This window comes from Alexandromys fortis, unplaced genomic scaffold (genome assembly GCF_014885135.2).
Source record: "Alexandromys fortis isolate MF-2015 unplaced genomic scaffold, M_Fortis_MF-2015_v1.1 scaffold_436, whole genome shotgun sequence".
In the NCBI taxonomy this organism is placed as follows: Eukaryota; Metazoa; Chordata; class Mammalia; order Rodentia; family Cricetidae; genus Alexandromys; species Alexandromys fortis.
The window spans coordinates 98,909-114,095 of NW_026068334.1; the positions used below are offsets into that span (position 1 = coordinate 98,909).

The 15,187-nt window shown below is 39.7% G+C and overlaps 2 gene segments (V, D, J or C); both read right to left on the bottom strand.

Moving 5' to 3' along the window:
* Window positions 1-575: 575 nt before the first annotated feature.
* LOC126495248 (Ig kappa chain V-III region MOPC 63-like) lies at window positions 576-1,224 on the bottom strand. The segment is given in 2 exon segments: window positions 576-904; window positions 1,148-1,224. Coding segments are annotated over 2 exon segments (378 nt in total).
* A 12,570-nt stretch (window positions 1,225-13,794) lies between these two features.
* Window positions 13,795-14,435, bottom strand: LOC126495249 (Ig kappa chain V-III region PC 7940-like). The segment is given in 2 exon segments: window positions 13,795-14,123; window positions 14,367-14,435. Coding segments are annotated over 2 exon segments (378 nt in total).
* Between the last annotated feature and the right edge of the window lie 752 nt (window positions 14,436-15,187).

Below are 15,187 nucleotides of genomic sequence, written 5' to 3' on the forward strand. Positions count from 1 at the left end.
CTTCTGCTCCTCATTGGGACCTTAAAAACACATTTTTTAAAAAACAGTAAATCTTAAGTGATAGGAAAGTTTAAAAAGGAATACTGAGGGTGGGATGGAATAGGGAAATATGCTATCAGGGTGACAGAGGAGAAAAAGGGAAAATCATCCAAAGACAAACATGTGATAATAAAAACTTAATAAATAATTATTAATTAAGAAACAATTATAAAGGTCTACATTTTGTTGAGGAATCATTGAATTGTAAGGTATATTGGATGGGATAAACAAGCAAATCATTTTTTTCTCTTTTCTATTATTGTCTAGTATTTATTTTTTTAATTTATTACATGTAAAAAATACATATTCCCACTCCCTCCCCTCCTCCAATTCCCTCCACACACCCTCCCACCTCACCCCTATCTAATCCTAAGAGAGAGTAAGGCACTTTGACAAGCAAATCCTTTTATAAAAGTTTGTTTTATTATTTAAGATCTTTCCCCAAACAAGTCTAGAGCTGTTTATTGAGATGTCAGAGAGTAAGAGACAGCTGAGAGACTGAGGCTCAGTGAGCAGCAACCCCAGGAGGTTTTTGTTCAACCATGGAGCACTGTGGGAGGATCCTCCTTACTCTGCTGACAGAAATAGATTGCAGCATCATCAGCCTCCACAGGATTGATGGTGAGGGTGAAGTCTGTCTCAGACCCACTGCCACTGAACCTGGCTGGGACCCCAGATTCTAGGTTGGATACAACATAGATGAGGAGTTTGGGAGACTGTCCTGGTTTCTGTTGATACCAGTGCAGAAGATTTTCATCATAGGCATTGACACTCTCACTGGTCTTGCAAGAGATGGTGACCTTTTGTCCGGGAGACACAGACAGAAAAGATGGAGACTGGATCGGCACAATCTCCCCAGAGGAACCTAGAATCATAAACACACAAATCATGGTTATACATGTTTAGAAATATTCCCAGCAGAGAAATTTTTCATTTAGAAATTTTAACAATAGTTGTGGGCATCACTTTGAGAAACTAAAAAGTCAAAGGGGATTGGGAACTTAAAACCAATTTCAAATGCCTTAAATAAAATGATCAAGATTCCAGAGGCATGGAAAACCATAATGGCCACAGAGGAAGCTCCCAACACTGCAATTTACCCTCCTACCTGGAACCTCAAGCAGCAGCATCCATAGCAGGAGTGCCTTTGACTCCATCTCTGAATGTTTGCAAAGAGAATGATTCTTAGGCTCCCGGCAGCTGTCCTTAAAGGAGCTTGGGCTGTTGTATAAAGACTCAATATGTAAATCAGCCCAGAAGAGTGTGCTGGTGCTCAAAGGGGCACCTGCTCCTGTTTCATCCACTGGGAGTTGGTGTCAGCAGAAAATTTACCAAAGCATGGCATGTGTGTCTTAAAGGAGCCTTGAAGACTATACTATTGAATCTTTATCCTCTAAATTTTATGAGCTGTGATGTTGGGGATTGCGTTATCTCTGGAACTTTTTTGTTGTACAGAATTGTTTTGAGTATTCCAGGTTTTTTGTTTTTCCATGTGAAATTGATGATCTTTCTTTCAAGGTCTGTGAAAAATTGAGTTGGGATTTTGATGGGGATTGTATTGAATCTATAAACTGATTTTGGTAGGATTGCCATTTTAATTTTATTGATCTGACCTATCCAAGAGAATGGGATATCTTTCCATTTTCTGATATCTTTTTTAATTTCCTTCTTCAGAGACTTAATATTTTTTTAAACAATCTGTTACTTCTTTGATTAGTGTTACCCCCAAGATATTTTTTTTTTGTATTTCATGGCTATTGTGATGGATGATGTTTCTACTATTTCTTTCTCAGCTTCTTTACCATTTGTATCTAGGAGATCTATTGACTTTTTGAGTTGGCCTTGTATTCTGCCAATTCTTGAAGTCATTTATCAGCTGTAGGAGTTCTCTGGTATAATTTTTGGGGTAACGTTTGTACACTATCATATCATCTGCAAATAGAGAAAGTTTTACTACTTTCTTTCCAATCTGAATCCCCTTGTTCTCCTTTTGATGTCTCTTTGCTATTGTTAGAACTTCAGGAACTATGTTGAAGAGATATGGAAACAGTGGACAGCCTTGTCTTGTTCCCAATTTTAGTGGAATTGCTTTGAGTTTGTTACTCTCCATTTAATTTGATGTTGGCTGTGGGCTTGCTCTATATTGCTTTTATTATATTTAGATATGTTTCTTGTATTTTTGATCTCTCCAAGACCTTTATCATAAAGGGCTGTTGGATTTTGTTGAATGCTTTTTCAGCATCTATTGAGGTGATCATAAGGTTTTTTTCTTTCAGTTCATTTACATGGTAGATTACATTGATGGTTTTCATATGTTGAACCAGCCCTGCATCTCTGGAATGAATCCGACTTGGTCATCATGGATGACTTTTTTGATGTGTTCTTGGATTTGATTTGCCAGTATATGATTGAACATATTTTTGCATCTATGTTTGTGATTGAGATTCATCTGTAATTTCCTTTCTTGGTTGAGTCTTTGTGTGGTTTTGGGATTAGGGTAACTGTAGCCTCATAAAAAGAGTTTGTCTACATAAAGGAAGTGTAGAGATCTCATACTAGTGACTTAACATCACACCTGAAGCTTTATAACAAAAAGAAGCAGACTCATGAAGGAGGACTAGATAACAGGAAATAGTCAAATTGAGGATTGAAATCAATAAAAAAGAAACAAAGAAAACAATACAAAGACTCCACAAAACAAAGAGATAGTTCTTTGTGAAAATCAACAAGATAGACAAACTGTTATCCAATTCAATCAAAAGACAGAGAACATCCAATTCATAAAATCAGAAACGAAAAGGGGCTATAACAATAGACACCAAGGAAATCTAGAGAATTGTTATGTCATACTACTAAAACCTATACTCCTCAAAATTGGAAAATGTAAAAGAAATGGACAATTTCTGGATAGGTACCACAAACCAAAATTAAATATAGGCCAGGTGAATAATTTAAATATGCTTATAACTGCAAGGAAATATAAGCAGTCATCAAAAGCCTCCCAGTCAAAAAAGCCCTGGTTCAGAGATGGTTTGAGTACTTCAAAGAAGAACTAATACCTATATGCCTTCCTCAAAATGTTCCACATAATAAAAGCAGAAGGAATATTGTCAACCTCTTTTTATGAATATCTTGTTCCCTCCATCTATGGTGATTGAAATTTTGCTATGTATAGTAGTCTGGGCTGCCATCCATGATCGCTTAATGTCTGAATAATGCTTCACCAGGACCCTCTGACTTTCATTGTTTCCATGGACAAGTCACGTGCAATTGTATTCAGTCTGCCTTTATGTGTTGCTTGGCCCTTTTCCTTTGCAGCTCTTAATATTCTTTCTTTATTCTGTTTGTTTAGTGTCTTGATTATTGGTGTGGGAAGTCCTTCTGTCTATGCTTTCCTTTTATTGGTTAACGAATAAAGCTGTTTTGGCTAGTGGCTTAGCAGAATAGAGCAAAGTGTGAGTTCCAAGCCTATATAGGAGAGAGTAAGCAGAGGGAGCAAGAAGCCCTGTAGCTGCCCACAGGAGACAGACACTGAAACCTTACCAATAAGTCATAGCCATGTGGTGATATGCAGATTAATAGAAATGGGTTAATTTATGTTATAAGAGTTAGTTAAAATTATGCTGAAGCTATTGGCCAAACAGTATTACAATTAATACAGATTTCTGTGTGATTTTTTTCGGGAGTGTGGACAGCTGGGAAATGAACAAGTACCCTCTGCCAATAGGTTATTATGTGGTGAGGGGACTATTTTTGTGGTCCAGTCTATTTGGAGTTCTGTAAGCTTCTTGTATTTTCATATCCCTTTCCTTCTTTATGTTGGGAACATTTTCTTCTATGATTTTGCTGAGTATATTTTCTGTTCTGTTGTGTTGAACTTTGTCTCTTTCTTTTATTCCTATTATTCTTAGGTTTGGTCTCTTAATGGTGCCCCATATTTCTTGTATATTTTGTGTTAAGCTTTTGTTGGATTTAACATTTTCTTTGATCAGAAAATCTATTTCCTCTATCGTATCTTCAATACCTGAGATTCAATCTTCCATCTCTTGTTTTCTGTTGTTTATGCTTTCTTGTCTTTGTGGTTCCCGATTGCTTACCCATATTTTCTGTTTCCAGAATTTCCTCAGTTTCTGTTGTCTTTATTGTCTCTATTTCAGTTTTCAAGTCTTGAATCATTTCTTTTACCTGTGTAGTTGCTTTTTCTTGGTTTTCTTTAAGAGATTTGTTGTTTTCTTCCAATTTCTTGTTTGTCTTTTTCTCTGTTTCTTTGAGGGAGATTTATATTTTTTCTTTAAGGGCATCAATCCTTTTCCTAAAGTTATTTTTCTTCTTATTAGAGCCCCAAGGGTACACAGCCATGATCTTGTAAGGTTTACTTCCTAGACAATCTCTCCACTTCTACCTGAGCACTTACACTTCTCCATCCTTCCCATGTGGAGTGGGAAACCTCAGAACAATAAGTCTTAGAATCTTTTCTCAGATGTACACCTCTGAGTTCTTTAAGTTTATAGTTCTATCTTAGGATAGTGAGCCTGTTTTATATTAATTTTCTACAGCTCCATAAGTTAATATAAATGTAATGACAATCACAACACCTATGATATGAGCAGGGTTTGTGTGTGGGTCCTCTCCTCAGGTTCTCATAGTCTCTAGCCAAGGTGTGGTTAAGGCTGCACTCTCATCTAAGAACTCAGAATCTTTCCCAAGGTCCATGAGGATGTTTGCACCATCTCTTTCAGATGTTTCTTTCTTCAAAGTGTGGGAATAGAAAATACACATGGAGCTTAATACTGGCCAATCTCACACATACTCTGGGAGTCCTCATGTCTCTCTTCTCCTTGATATTTACCTGACTCATCTACTCTCCTTTAGTCTATTTTTATTGCTATAGCTGAATACCGGAACCTAGGTATCTAACACAGAAAACACATCAATTTATTATAGCTCTATGCTTGAGTAATTCTTAGAGCATGTAGCTGTGTGGACCACACCTCCTGGGTGTTTCTTTGTGTTTCATAATGTAGTGGAAGACTGGGTTCGTAAGCCTGCCAGGTTTCTCTCATCATCACTACTCAGGCAAACTCTCCAGCACTGCTTTGGCTAGCTTACCCAAAGGTGCAGACAACAAGCAGCAAGGCCAATTTTCCTGTTCTCAGACCCTTGCATCCAGCTCACCCACAGCCACACTACCAAGGCCAGTCCTACTGTTTTTCCATGTGCCTGTCATGCTCTCGGGATTGATATACTTGGTCAGGAGGATTAGGACTCATTCTAATATTCTTATGTCCTGAGGTTGGTTCTCCTGCCTGTCACTGGTGGCAAGGGGTCAAGGAGAAAGCATGCTTCTTTTACTTTTACCCTTGACATCCCTTGGCACACCTGGGAGGTTGTGGGGGCAGCCCTCCTGCTCTCATACCTACAGGCATGGCTTTCCTGAGATGCACCAACAGGGTTAGCTCTAGTGCATTGCACCAGCAAGATGCCATGCCCAGTCTCTTATGTGCTGTAGCTGATAAGGGGCAGGGCCAATTCTACTACTCTTGTGACCTCAGGTCCAGCTCTCCTTCCTATTACAGGCAGTAAAGGACAGCGGAGGGGGAATGCCATCTCTCCCTTACTCCCTCCACCAATGGCAGATGAAAGGTGGGGACAAATCTCTCAAGTACATCGGGTTCATCTCTACTATGCTGCCTGGGCTAGATGCAGGGCCCAGTCCTTAGATTTGGAACTGGTGAGGGACAGGTTCAGGTCTCCCACCCTTGTGGTACTGAGACCAGATTTTCTGGTCTGCAGTAGGTTGAAAGGGGTGAGAGGCAAGAAGCAAACATGGTATCACTTTTTCTCATGCCACAGCATGAGAGACTGTGGGGCTAGGTCTCTCACACTTGCATGTGTGCTCATCTGCACACATGACAGCAGGGACAGCCCTACTGTGCTGCACTGGGTGAGGAAAAGGGGCCCACTCTCCAGAGTGATAAAGTTGGTGCTGGGCAGGGTCAACTGTGTACAGCCCCATCCTCTGATTTTGTTTGTAACAAGAGTCAAGGTCATCAACATCAACATATCTGAGGTAAGGCCATGGAATCAGACATAGCCTCTGGCAGCAGCCTGGTCCCAGATTACACAATGGCCCAAGGTGGCAGCACAGGTCACTTAGAATGGCTTGAACCCAGTGGAATCTTGGCCCTTGAATCCCCACATAGGGCCAGATTTGTGCCCAGTTCCAGGATATATGTACTGCCTCTAATGGTGACAGGAGCCTTGAACATGAGTGCAGGTCCTGTCTTTGGCAGAGCCACAAACCCAGACATGGCCCTGGATGGAGTTCAAGCTAGAACAATGCCCTAGACCTGGTTGCCATCAAGTAGTACTCAGGTCTCTATGAGCTTAGCAGCAGCATGAACTTTGGCTTCAAGGAGGTCACACATGAGTGGAGGCTCAGATCCTGGGAATCAGTGTAGCCTTTGGTGGCAACACAGGCCACAGACATCAGCACAAACTCAGGCTGCAATAGGACCTTGGATTCAGAGATTGCTCTTGGCAACAACCCAGGCCTTGAAGTCATTGTGGCCCTAGTTGTCATTGCTGATTGTCCAGATGGTGATGGAGGAAGGTCATTGGCTAATAAAGAAACTGCCTTGGCCCATCTGATAGGGCAGAATTTAGATAGGCAGAGTAAACAAAACAGAATGCTGGGAGGAAGAGGAAGTGAGCTCAGAGGCCCATGCTCCCTTCTCCCATGAAGCAAGCTGCCAGGTCAGATATGCTGAATCTTTCCCGGTAAGACTGATGCTACACAGATTATTAGAGATGGGTTGATGGGGATATGAGAATTAGCCTGAAAGGGCTAGAGTTAATGGGCCAAGCAGTGTTTAAAAGAATACAGTTTGTGTGTTGTTATTTCGGGGCATAAGCTAGCCGAGCGGCTGGGAGCCGGGTGGCAGGAATGCAGGCCCGCAGCTCCTACAACAAGATGGACTTTGCCCAATTGGTAACATGTCCCACAAATGTCCCATTTGGCAGCACAGATTTCTGGATATCTGGTCAGCCTTTGATGGTAACAGGAACCACTGGTATTGCTATTGTTATTGTTATTGGTGATAGAGTCAAGGACTCAGACATGGCCTACTTCCACAGTTCTAGACTAGATGATTCCATGACTCCTTTGTTACAATGAGCCACCCAGGTCTGTAAGGCCTCTGCAACAGTTTGACTTTCTAAGAGCAACATGATCTCAGGTGTTGGCCCAGACTTGAAATCTCTGCATGATTATTGGTGGCAACAGGAGTCTTGGATATCAACTCAGTGCCCAGTCACAGCATTAACATTTTTCCTGACTGCAGCCTTGGCCCAATGTCATTGTGGTCCTCCGTTTTGACACAGGATTCCTGGATTGGCATGTTCTCTGTGAGAGCACATCGCTTGGACATCAATTTGGTCACAAGGTAGTGACCCAAACTCTGGGAATCCACAGGATCCTTGGTGATAAAGGGAGCCACAGACATCAACAAAGACCTCCACATCTTCACCAGGATCATGGACCAAGTCATGGCTTTTGGAAACAGCCCAAACACAGACATCTGGCTCTGGGTGGCTGTAGAGCATCTACCTCAGTTCATTCCTCACTGCCATTAACTCTTTAGAACTGCCTGTCTCCCCAGCACATGAACAGTTGTTCTTCTCTTTCTACAATTTTGCAGCCCTATACTCATTCACCATAAGGGTGTCTGATAGCCTGGTGGGCAGGGTTGTGGGTGAAATTCTACCTCAAGTCTACAGACCTTGGTCAGGGCTGTGCTTGTCCTTAGAAATTTGCTAAGTCTAGACCAGGATTAATCTTTTTAGAAATGCCTTTATTTTTATTTCATATATATTAGCATTTTGTCATCCAGTGTTCCCCACATTTGTGCCTTTTGTCGAGTACCAGAAAAGGGCATGGGATTCTCTCTCAAATTGGAGTTACAGATGGTTGTAAGCTACCATGCAGATGCTGGAAACTGAACCCATCACTCAACATAAGGCCAATTCTGGGTACACAGTCTGAGGAGTCACTCCCCAGAGGCATATTCGGAGTAGGGAGCACCCAACCCTCTTTATTCCACTAGTTCCATTCTTTACTGCAAATGAATATTTGAAGTGAGGAACCCATTTGAACTATTAAAATTACAGTGTCATAAAGATACTAAAAATGTTAAAGTATTTAGAGTTAGATTTATTTAAGTTAAAATGTTTAACATTAAATGATGTCTTGGTGATTTTGGATAAGAAATCAACTGAAAGAAATCAGGGAGGCGTTTTAATATACTCATAGCTGTTAATATACTCATAAAGAAATGCAAGGCTTGGCTAGAGATGATTCAGCTGTTAAATCCTAGGCTCAAAACCACAAATGTAAGAGAAATACATTGCAGCCATTATAACTTCCAAACAACAATAACAGGTACGTATTTTTTAAAACTTAGATGTGCAGGTTAATTTATTTTCATATTCTTCATGCATATATTTTTTAAATTTATTTATTTATTAAACATTTCTGCCTCCTCCCCGCCACTGCCTCCCATTTTCCTCCCCCTCCCCTCATAAAGTCCCTCTCCCCCGATTAAGTTCCCCTCCTCATCAGCCCAAAGAGCAATCAGGGTTTCCTTTGCAGCTCTTAATATTCTTTCTTTCACCTGTATATTCTGTGTTTTGATTATTAATTATATGGCGAGGGGATATTTTTCTTTGATCCAGTCTGTTTGGTGTTCTGTATGCTTCTTGAATATTCAAAGGAATATCTTTCTTTATGTTGGGAAAATTTTCTTCCATAATTTTGTTAAAAATATTTTCTGGGCCTTTGAGCTGTGACTCTTCTCCTTCTTCTATTCCTATTATTCTTAGGTTTGGTCTTTTTATTGTGTCCCATATTTCNATTACATTGAGTTAGAGTGAGAGAGTGAGTTCATAACCTTTTCTCACTCCAGGTTTGTGAACTAATACTCTTTTTCCTAAATTTACCGTAGCTATGGTTGCACTTTGTTATTTGTCTTCTTTCCTGTTTTCAGGAATGACCCTTCTGTTTGTGGTTCCTTCAGAAATTTTACCCGAACTCTAGGTGACTTTTCTGCACCAACTGAAATGATCATGAGATTTCTGTTCTGAAGCAGTTTGTGTTTAGTTGAAGTTATTGTTTCTTTCTTCAACACAGAGTTTGTCTGTGTTGACCTGGCTGTCCTGGAATTCACGCTACAGACTAGGCCAGCCTCAAAGTCACCGAGATTCCTATGCTTCTGCCTGCCTAAGTGCTGAGATTAAAGCCATATTCCACACTGCCTTGCTCTTGTGTGTTTTAGAACCAATCTTTCATCCCTGGATAGAAACCAGCTTGATCATAGTGTACCTCTTAATGTGATCTTAGATTTGACTCACAGGCTTTTGGAGGAGGGGGTTATGTTCATCAGAAAAAAATGGTCTCTGTCATTTTTCCATTATTTCTTGGTGTGGTCATCTAGGTAATGCTAGATTCATGATGGTGGTGTTTCTTCCTTTTTATGGTATGGAACAGTTCCAGGGTCATTAGTATCAGTCCTTCATTAAAGGTCTGGCATAATTTGGCATAGGAATCTTCCAGCTGTGCTTCTCCCTTGAAGTACAACTTATTATTACCACTTTAATAGAGTTTCTTGCTATGGTTCTGTTGAAATTGTTGATATCATTGCGATTTAGAGTGCTTTTGTCTTATGTATCTAGACATATATCCGTTTCTCCAAGATTTTACAGTTTGGGCCAACTTAAGATTTTAAAGTACTACCCAATGATTATCTGGATTTCACTTGAATGTGTTGTAGGTCCCTCTCTTCTATCTCTCTTTTATTAATATATGTCTGTTTGGCTTTGTGTTGACTGTGTGTTTATTTGAAGAACAAAGTTTTTTTTTTTAAATATTTATTTACTTATTATGTATACAATATTCTGTCTGTGTGTATGTCTTCAGGCCAGAAGAGGGCAGTAGACCTCATTCCAGATGGTTGTGAGCCACCATGTGGCTGCCGGGAATTGAACTCAGGACCTTCGGAATAGCAGGCAATGCCCTTAACCACTGAGCGATCTCTCCAGCCCCCTGAAGAACAAAGGTTTGAGTAATGTTATTTGTTGTTATTTTAATATTCATCTCATTAATTTCTACTCTGATATTTAATATCTCTTGCCATTTATTGACATTGTGTTTAGCCTGGACTTTTATTAGGCCTTGAGGTTCATCATTAAGTACTTATATGAGATGTCCCTGAATATGGTCATTATCTGAGGTCTTTCTGTATTTTTAAGTAGGCACTTATAGTCATAAAGTTTACTTGTCATCACGTAGTTGCATCTCAAAATGCTGGGAAGCTGTGTTGTTATTTTAATTTGATTCTAGGAATTGTTTTCTCACTGATTTCTTCAATAAATCAAATGGTAATTAAAGAGCATATTGTGCATTCTCTAATTGCTTATGTGGTTCCTTCCTAATAAATGTCATCACAAAGAAAGATGCTATCTGCATGTTGGGAGACATTAACTTGTAAGTAAAAAAAATTGCTATTTCCCATGACAGTGTCTGTTCAGATAGTTGAGGATTATCTTGGAACTGTTGGGGCAATATATTTCAAGAGAGTTGGGTGGTTTCTTTTGGCAGATACCCAATGCAAAAAGATATTGATAATCAGGGTGTAAATGTAAACAGAAAACTACATTGCTTAAACCTAAGACTATGAACCATTTGGTCCTCTCACAGATATGTGTTAACAAAGAATAGAGGTTGGGAGCTCATAGGTAGGTATGGACTATGGCATAGTTATTGAAGAGGAGACCCTTTACTAATATCTATTACTCATGAGTCTTTTGAACACCCAGTATTGGGGTATTACAAGGAGTATTGCTTTATTTTGAGACACCATGACTTCAAGTAAACTATTATGATTTCTAATTGCTTCTAAGACTACAATTTTAGAGGATATTGTCTTCTTTAATAAGAATAAGAAATGGGGTTCTTGAAATTAATTTGGACTGGGATGATAATGGAGGCATTGGAAAATGATAGAAAGACTACTGTTGTAAGAAAAGGAAGCTGCCATTTTCCAATCAATTTGAAAGGGAGAACATTGGAGGATAGATCTTATTTTGAGAAAGAATTCTCTGTATCTAGACCCCTCCCCACAAGTGTTCCAATAGGACCATTAGGTTCTTAGGCTGTCATCTTCAGCTCTCAAATATCAAACACCATGACCATCCAGAATGTTGGCTTGGGCCAACACATAACCCCGACTCTGGGCCTGGCTAGTTGCATGGTTGGTCAATCTGCTGGCTCTCCACTGTTTTCTTCATCTGAGCAAATTGTCCAGCATTGTTCCAATCAGTTCACCCCTTATAGTGATGAGTAAGTGGCTGGGCTAGTTCTCTTCCTTTCATATCCTCAGGGTCAGCTCCCACATACTTACACCTTCAGGTTCTGGTCTACTATTTTGTTTAGGCAAGGTGTAGGTGCCAGTCTCCTGAATATTGCAGCTGGTAATGTTCAGGGTCACCTATTTTTGCCCACCTCATGTTGCATGGCCAAGGATGGGAGGTCATCTTTCCTTTGCTCTCTGCTTTTCAAGGACGTCACAGGGCTTTCCTACAAGTTCTTGACCTGTCATAGGCAATTTGGGGTAGATTAATATATGATGTTTGCCATTTTTAATCCCTCAATGATAAAGTTTGAATTTTTTAAATTCTTCCATGAAAGGTGTATCACTGGTTTTCTTGGTAAAACCTTGTCTGTTAGGTCTGTTTCCCCTTGACAATAGAACTGCTGAGATGGACCATAGGATGCAGGATGGTCATTGGTATAATACTCAGCAGCATGGAACAGCTTGTTTTCCTATTCTTAACAATTGTCTGATGTAGGACAAACACTATTTTTTTTTTAGGTCATATCTGCTAGCAAAGTGAGATTTTGGAAAGTTTCAGTATATTGCCAGGATCACCTGAAAACATCTCATAAAATCATATTTAATATAATTAATGCTTTGCAGGGAAAGGAGACTTTTGTTCTGGAGGACAGAAATTTTCTTAACATTTAATTTAAGGGGGAAGTAAATAGGTATTTTCCAGCCTTATGCCTGGATATGTCTACTTGGACCTTAGAATTAAATTTAGTATTTTTATTGGTGGGGTATTTTCTCTTTTTTTCCAGCTTATAACCATGGCAAACCACAAGATAAGAAGAAAATACTAATCGCTTTTCTCTCAGTGATTGAGGGACCTAAGGGTTCTAGTGTCTCAGCACTCTAGAGAAGACCAAGCCATTGAGGGCTCATTGCCTATCTGAAAAGAGAAGAAGAAAGTATCCATTAAGTCTTCTTTCCCCCCAAGCTCATGTCTTAAATGTTCCGTGATGACACCCTGCCTGAAACAAGGTGGAATTTGAGATCAGCTCCTGATATCCTGTGTCTTCAAAGTGCACTCTGTGTCACATGCATACCACTCACATGTTTTATACACCACACACAAAGAATGAAGACAGGAAGAAGGAAAGGAAAGGGCAGGAAGACTTTGACAATGGGTATAGAAGTTGTTAAAATGATGACTATTAAAGTTCAATCAATATATCTTATACTAAAGCCTTAATTTTGGGGTTGGACACAGATACAGAAACAATGGAACTGAAGTAGAAAAATAACTGTAACACAGCCTTATGTTTCTAGTAACTTTAGCAGGCTGCTTGTGAGTGCAAACAAACAGAAGCAATAGGAGAACAATAACACTGGGTGAGAATGAGAGCCTGCATCTGAAAGATTTGCTGAAAATATTAACTACTCAAAGCTGTTTTCAGCTTATATGATGGACCATAAAGCTTCCATTAACTTTCCTATTGTTCTAGGGCAAGAAAGTTAATAATTCTAAAACATTCTAAATAATTGGTAAATCAGAGGTTAATAAATGGCTAAAAAGCAGTTAAAAGTACTTTTTGATCATGCAGTTTGGTTTCCAGCACCCTCATCAACTAACTGATAACCTCCTGAAACTCTAGCTCCTTGGGATCTGAAGCCTTCTTCTGACTGCTATGGAAACTCATTCATGCTTAAACTCCTCCCCAATTTCAAATAAATCATCAAAGAAATTAATAGTAGATCACACTGGCGAGATTGCTCAGCTGGTAACAGCTGAGACTGATGAACCTTGGTTTGATTCCTAAAGCAACTTATGTACATTATTCTCTTGCCTCTCTCTCTCTCTCTCTCTCTCTCTCTCTCTCTCTCTCTCTCTCTCTCTCTCACACACACACACACACACACACACACACACACACACACTAAATGACTTTGGTTAACATTTTTTCCAGTTAATTAATTTGTATTTATTATCTTTTAGGAACACATAAAAAAGAAACAGTAACTCTTAAGTGATAGGAAAGTCTATAAAGGAACACTTAAGGTGGGATGGGGTAGGCAGAGTTGTGGTCTAGGAGATAGGGGAGAAGAATGGAAAAATCATTCAACGACAAATATGTGTTACAAAAATTTAAGTGAATAATTGTTAGTACATAAACAACCATGAATGTCTGTATTTTGTTGGGAAATTATTGAATTATAAAGTATATAGGATGGGATAAACAATCAAATCAGCTTATAAAAATTTCTTTCATTGGTTAAGCTCTTTGTCCAAACAAGTCTAAAGCTGTGTATTGAGATTTCAGAGAGTAAGAGACAGCTAGAGACTGAGGATCACCGACCAGGAACACCAGGCGGTTTTTGTTCAACCCTGGAGCACTGTGGGAGGAAGCTTACGACTATGCTGACAGTAATAGGTTGCCGCATCATCAGCCTCCACAGGATTGATGGTGAGGGTGAAGTCTGTCTCAGACCCACTGCCACTGAATCTGGCAGGGACCCCAGATGCTAGGTTGGATGCAAGATAGATAAGGAGTTTTGGGGGCTGTCCTGGTTTCTGTTGATACCAGTGCATATAATGATTACTGCCTCCAGTTACACTCTCACTGGACTTGCAGGAGATGGTGGCCTTTTGTCCCAAAGACACAGGCAGCAAAGCTGGAGACTGGGTCAGCACAATGTCCCCAGTGGAACCTGGAATTATAAACACACAGACCATGTTTGTACATGTCTAGAAAAGTTCCCAGCAAGGGTATTTTTCACTAAAAATTTTTAAGAGTTCTTGTGGGCATCACTTTGAGAAACCAGAAAGTAAAAAGGAATGTAAAAACTTAAAACCAATTATAAATGCCTTTAATCTAACGATCAAGATACTAGAGGCCTGGAAAACCATGATGGCTACAGTGGGGCACCCAACCCTGCTCTGCACCCTCTCACCTTGTACCAGGAACAGCAGCATCAATAGCAGGAGTGCCCTTGACTCCATCTCTCAGTGTTTGAAAAGAGAATGCTTCTTAGGCTCTGGTATTTGCCCTTAAAAGTGCCTAGATTGTTATCTAATGACTCAGTATGTAAATCAGCTCAAAGTGACACCTGCTCCTGTTTCACCACTGGGAGTTGATGTTAGCACAAAATTTACTAGAGCATGGCAAGTGTGTCTTAGAGGAGTCTTGCATGCTAGTCCATTGAGTCTTTACCCTCTAATCTTTCTGAAGTGTGATGCAGGGGAGTGTATTGTTGATGTGCTGTGTAAAGAATGTATATTATTTCAGGAACAACTTGATCATTCAAAATTATACACAGCCAATGAAAATATTATCTAAGAGGGAATGGAGAATAAACACTCAAAGAAAAGTAACATAATTAATTATTGACTTATTTTTTTATTTTTTTTAAATCTATGTTTTATTTTGTGTGATGCCTTAGGTGGTAGGTGTGTTTTTGCCTGCTCTTCTTTGAGGACAACCTCCTTGCCTTGGAATATGAGAGAAGAAAAGAGACCAAGCTTGCATATTTCTGTTGCCTTCTGTCTTAACTGAGACAGAGTCTCTTGTTCACCACTGCTCCATAAAGCACTTGGCCCACGCTCCTCTGGATACTCTACAGTCTCCATTTTTTCTTTTTTTTCTTTTTTCTTTTTTTTTTTTGCCACAGAATCACTCTGAGTGCAGTCATGTGTGCAGCTACATCTGACTTTGTGTGGGTTCCTGGGATGTGAATCAGGCCCTCACATTTATTTGGTAATCATGTAAGTCCAT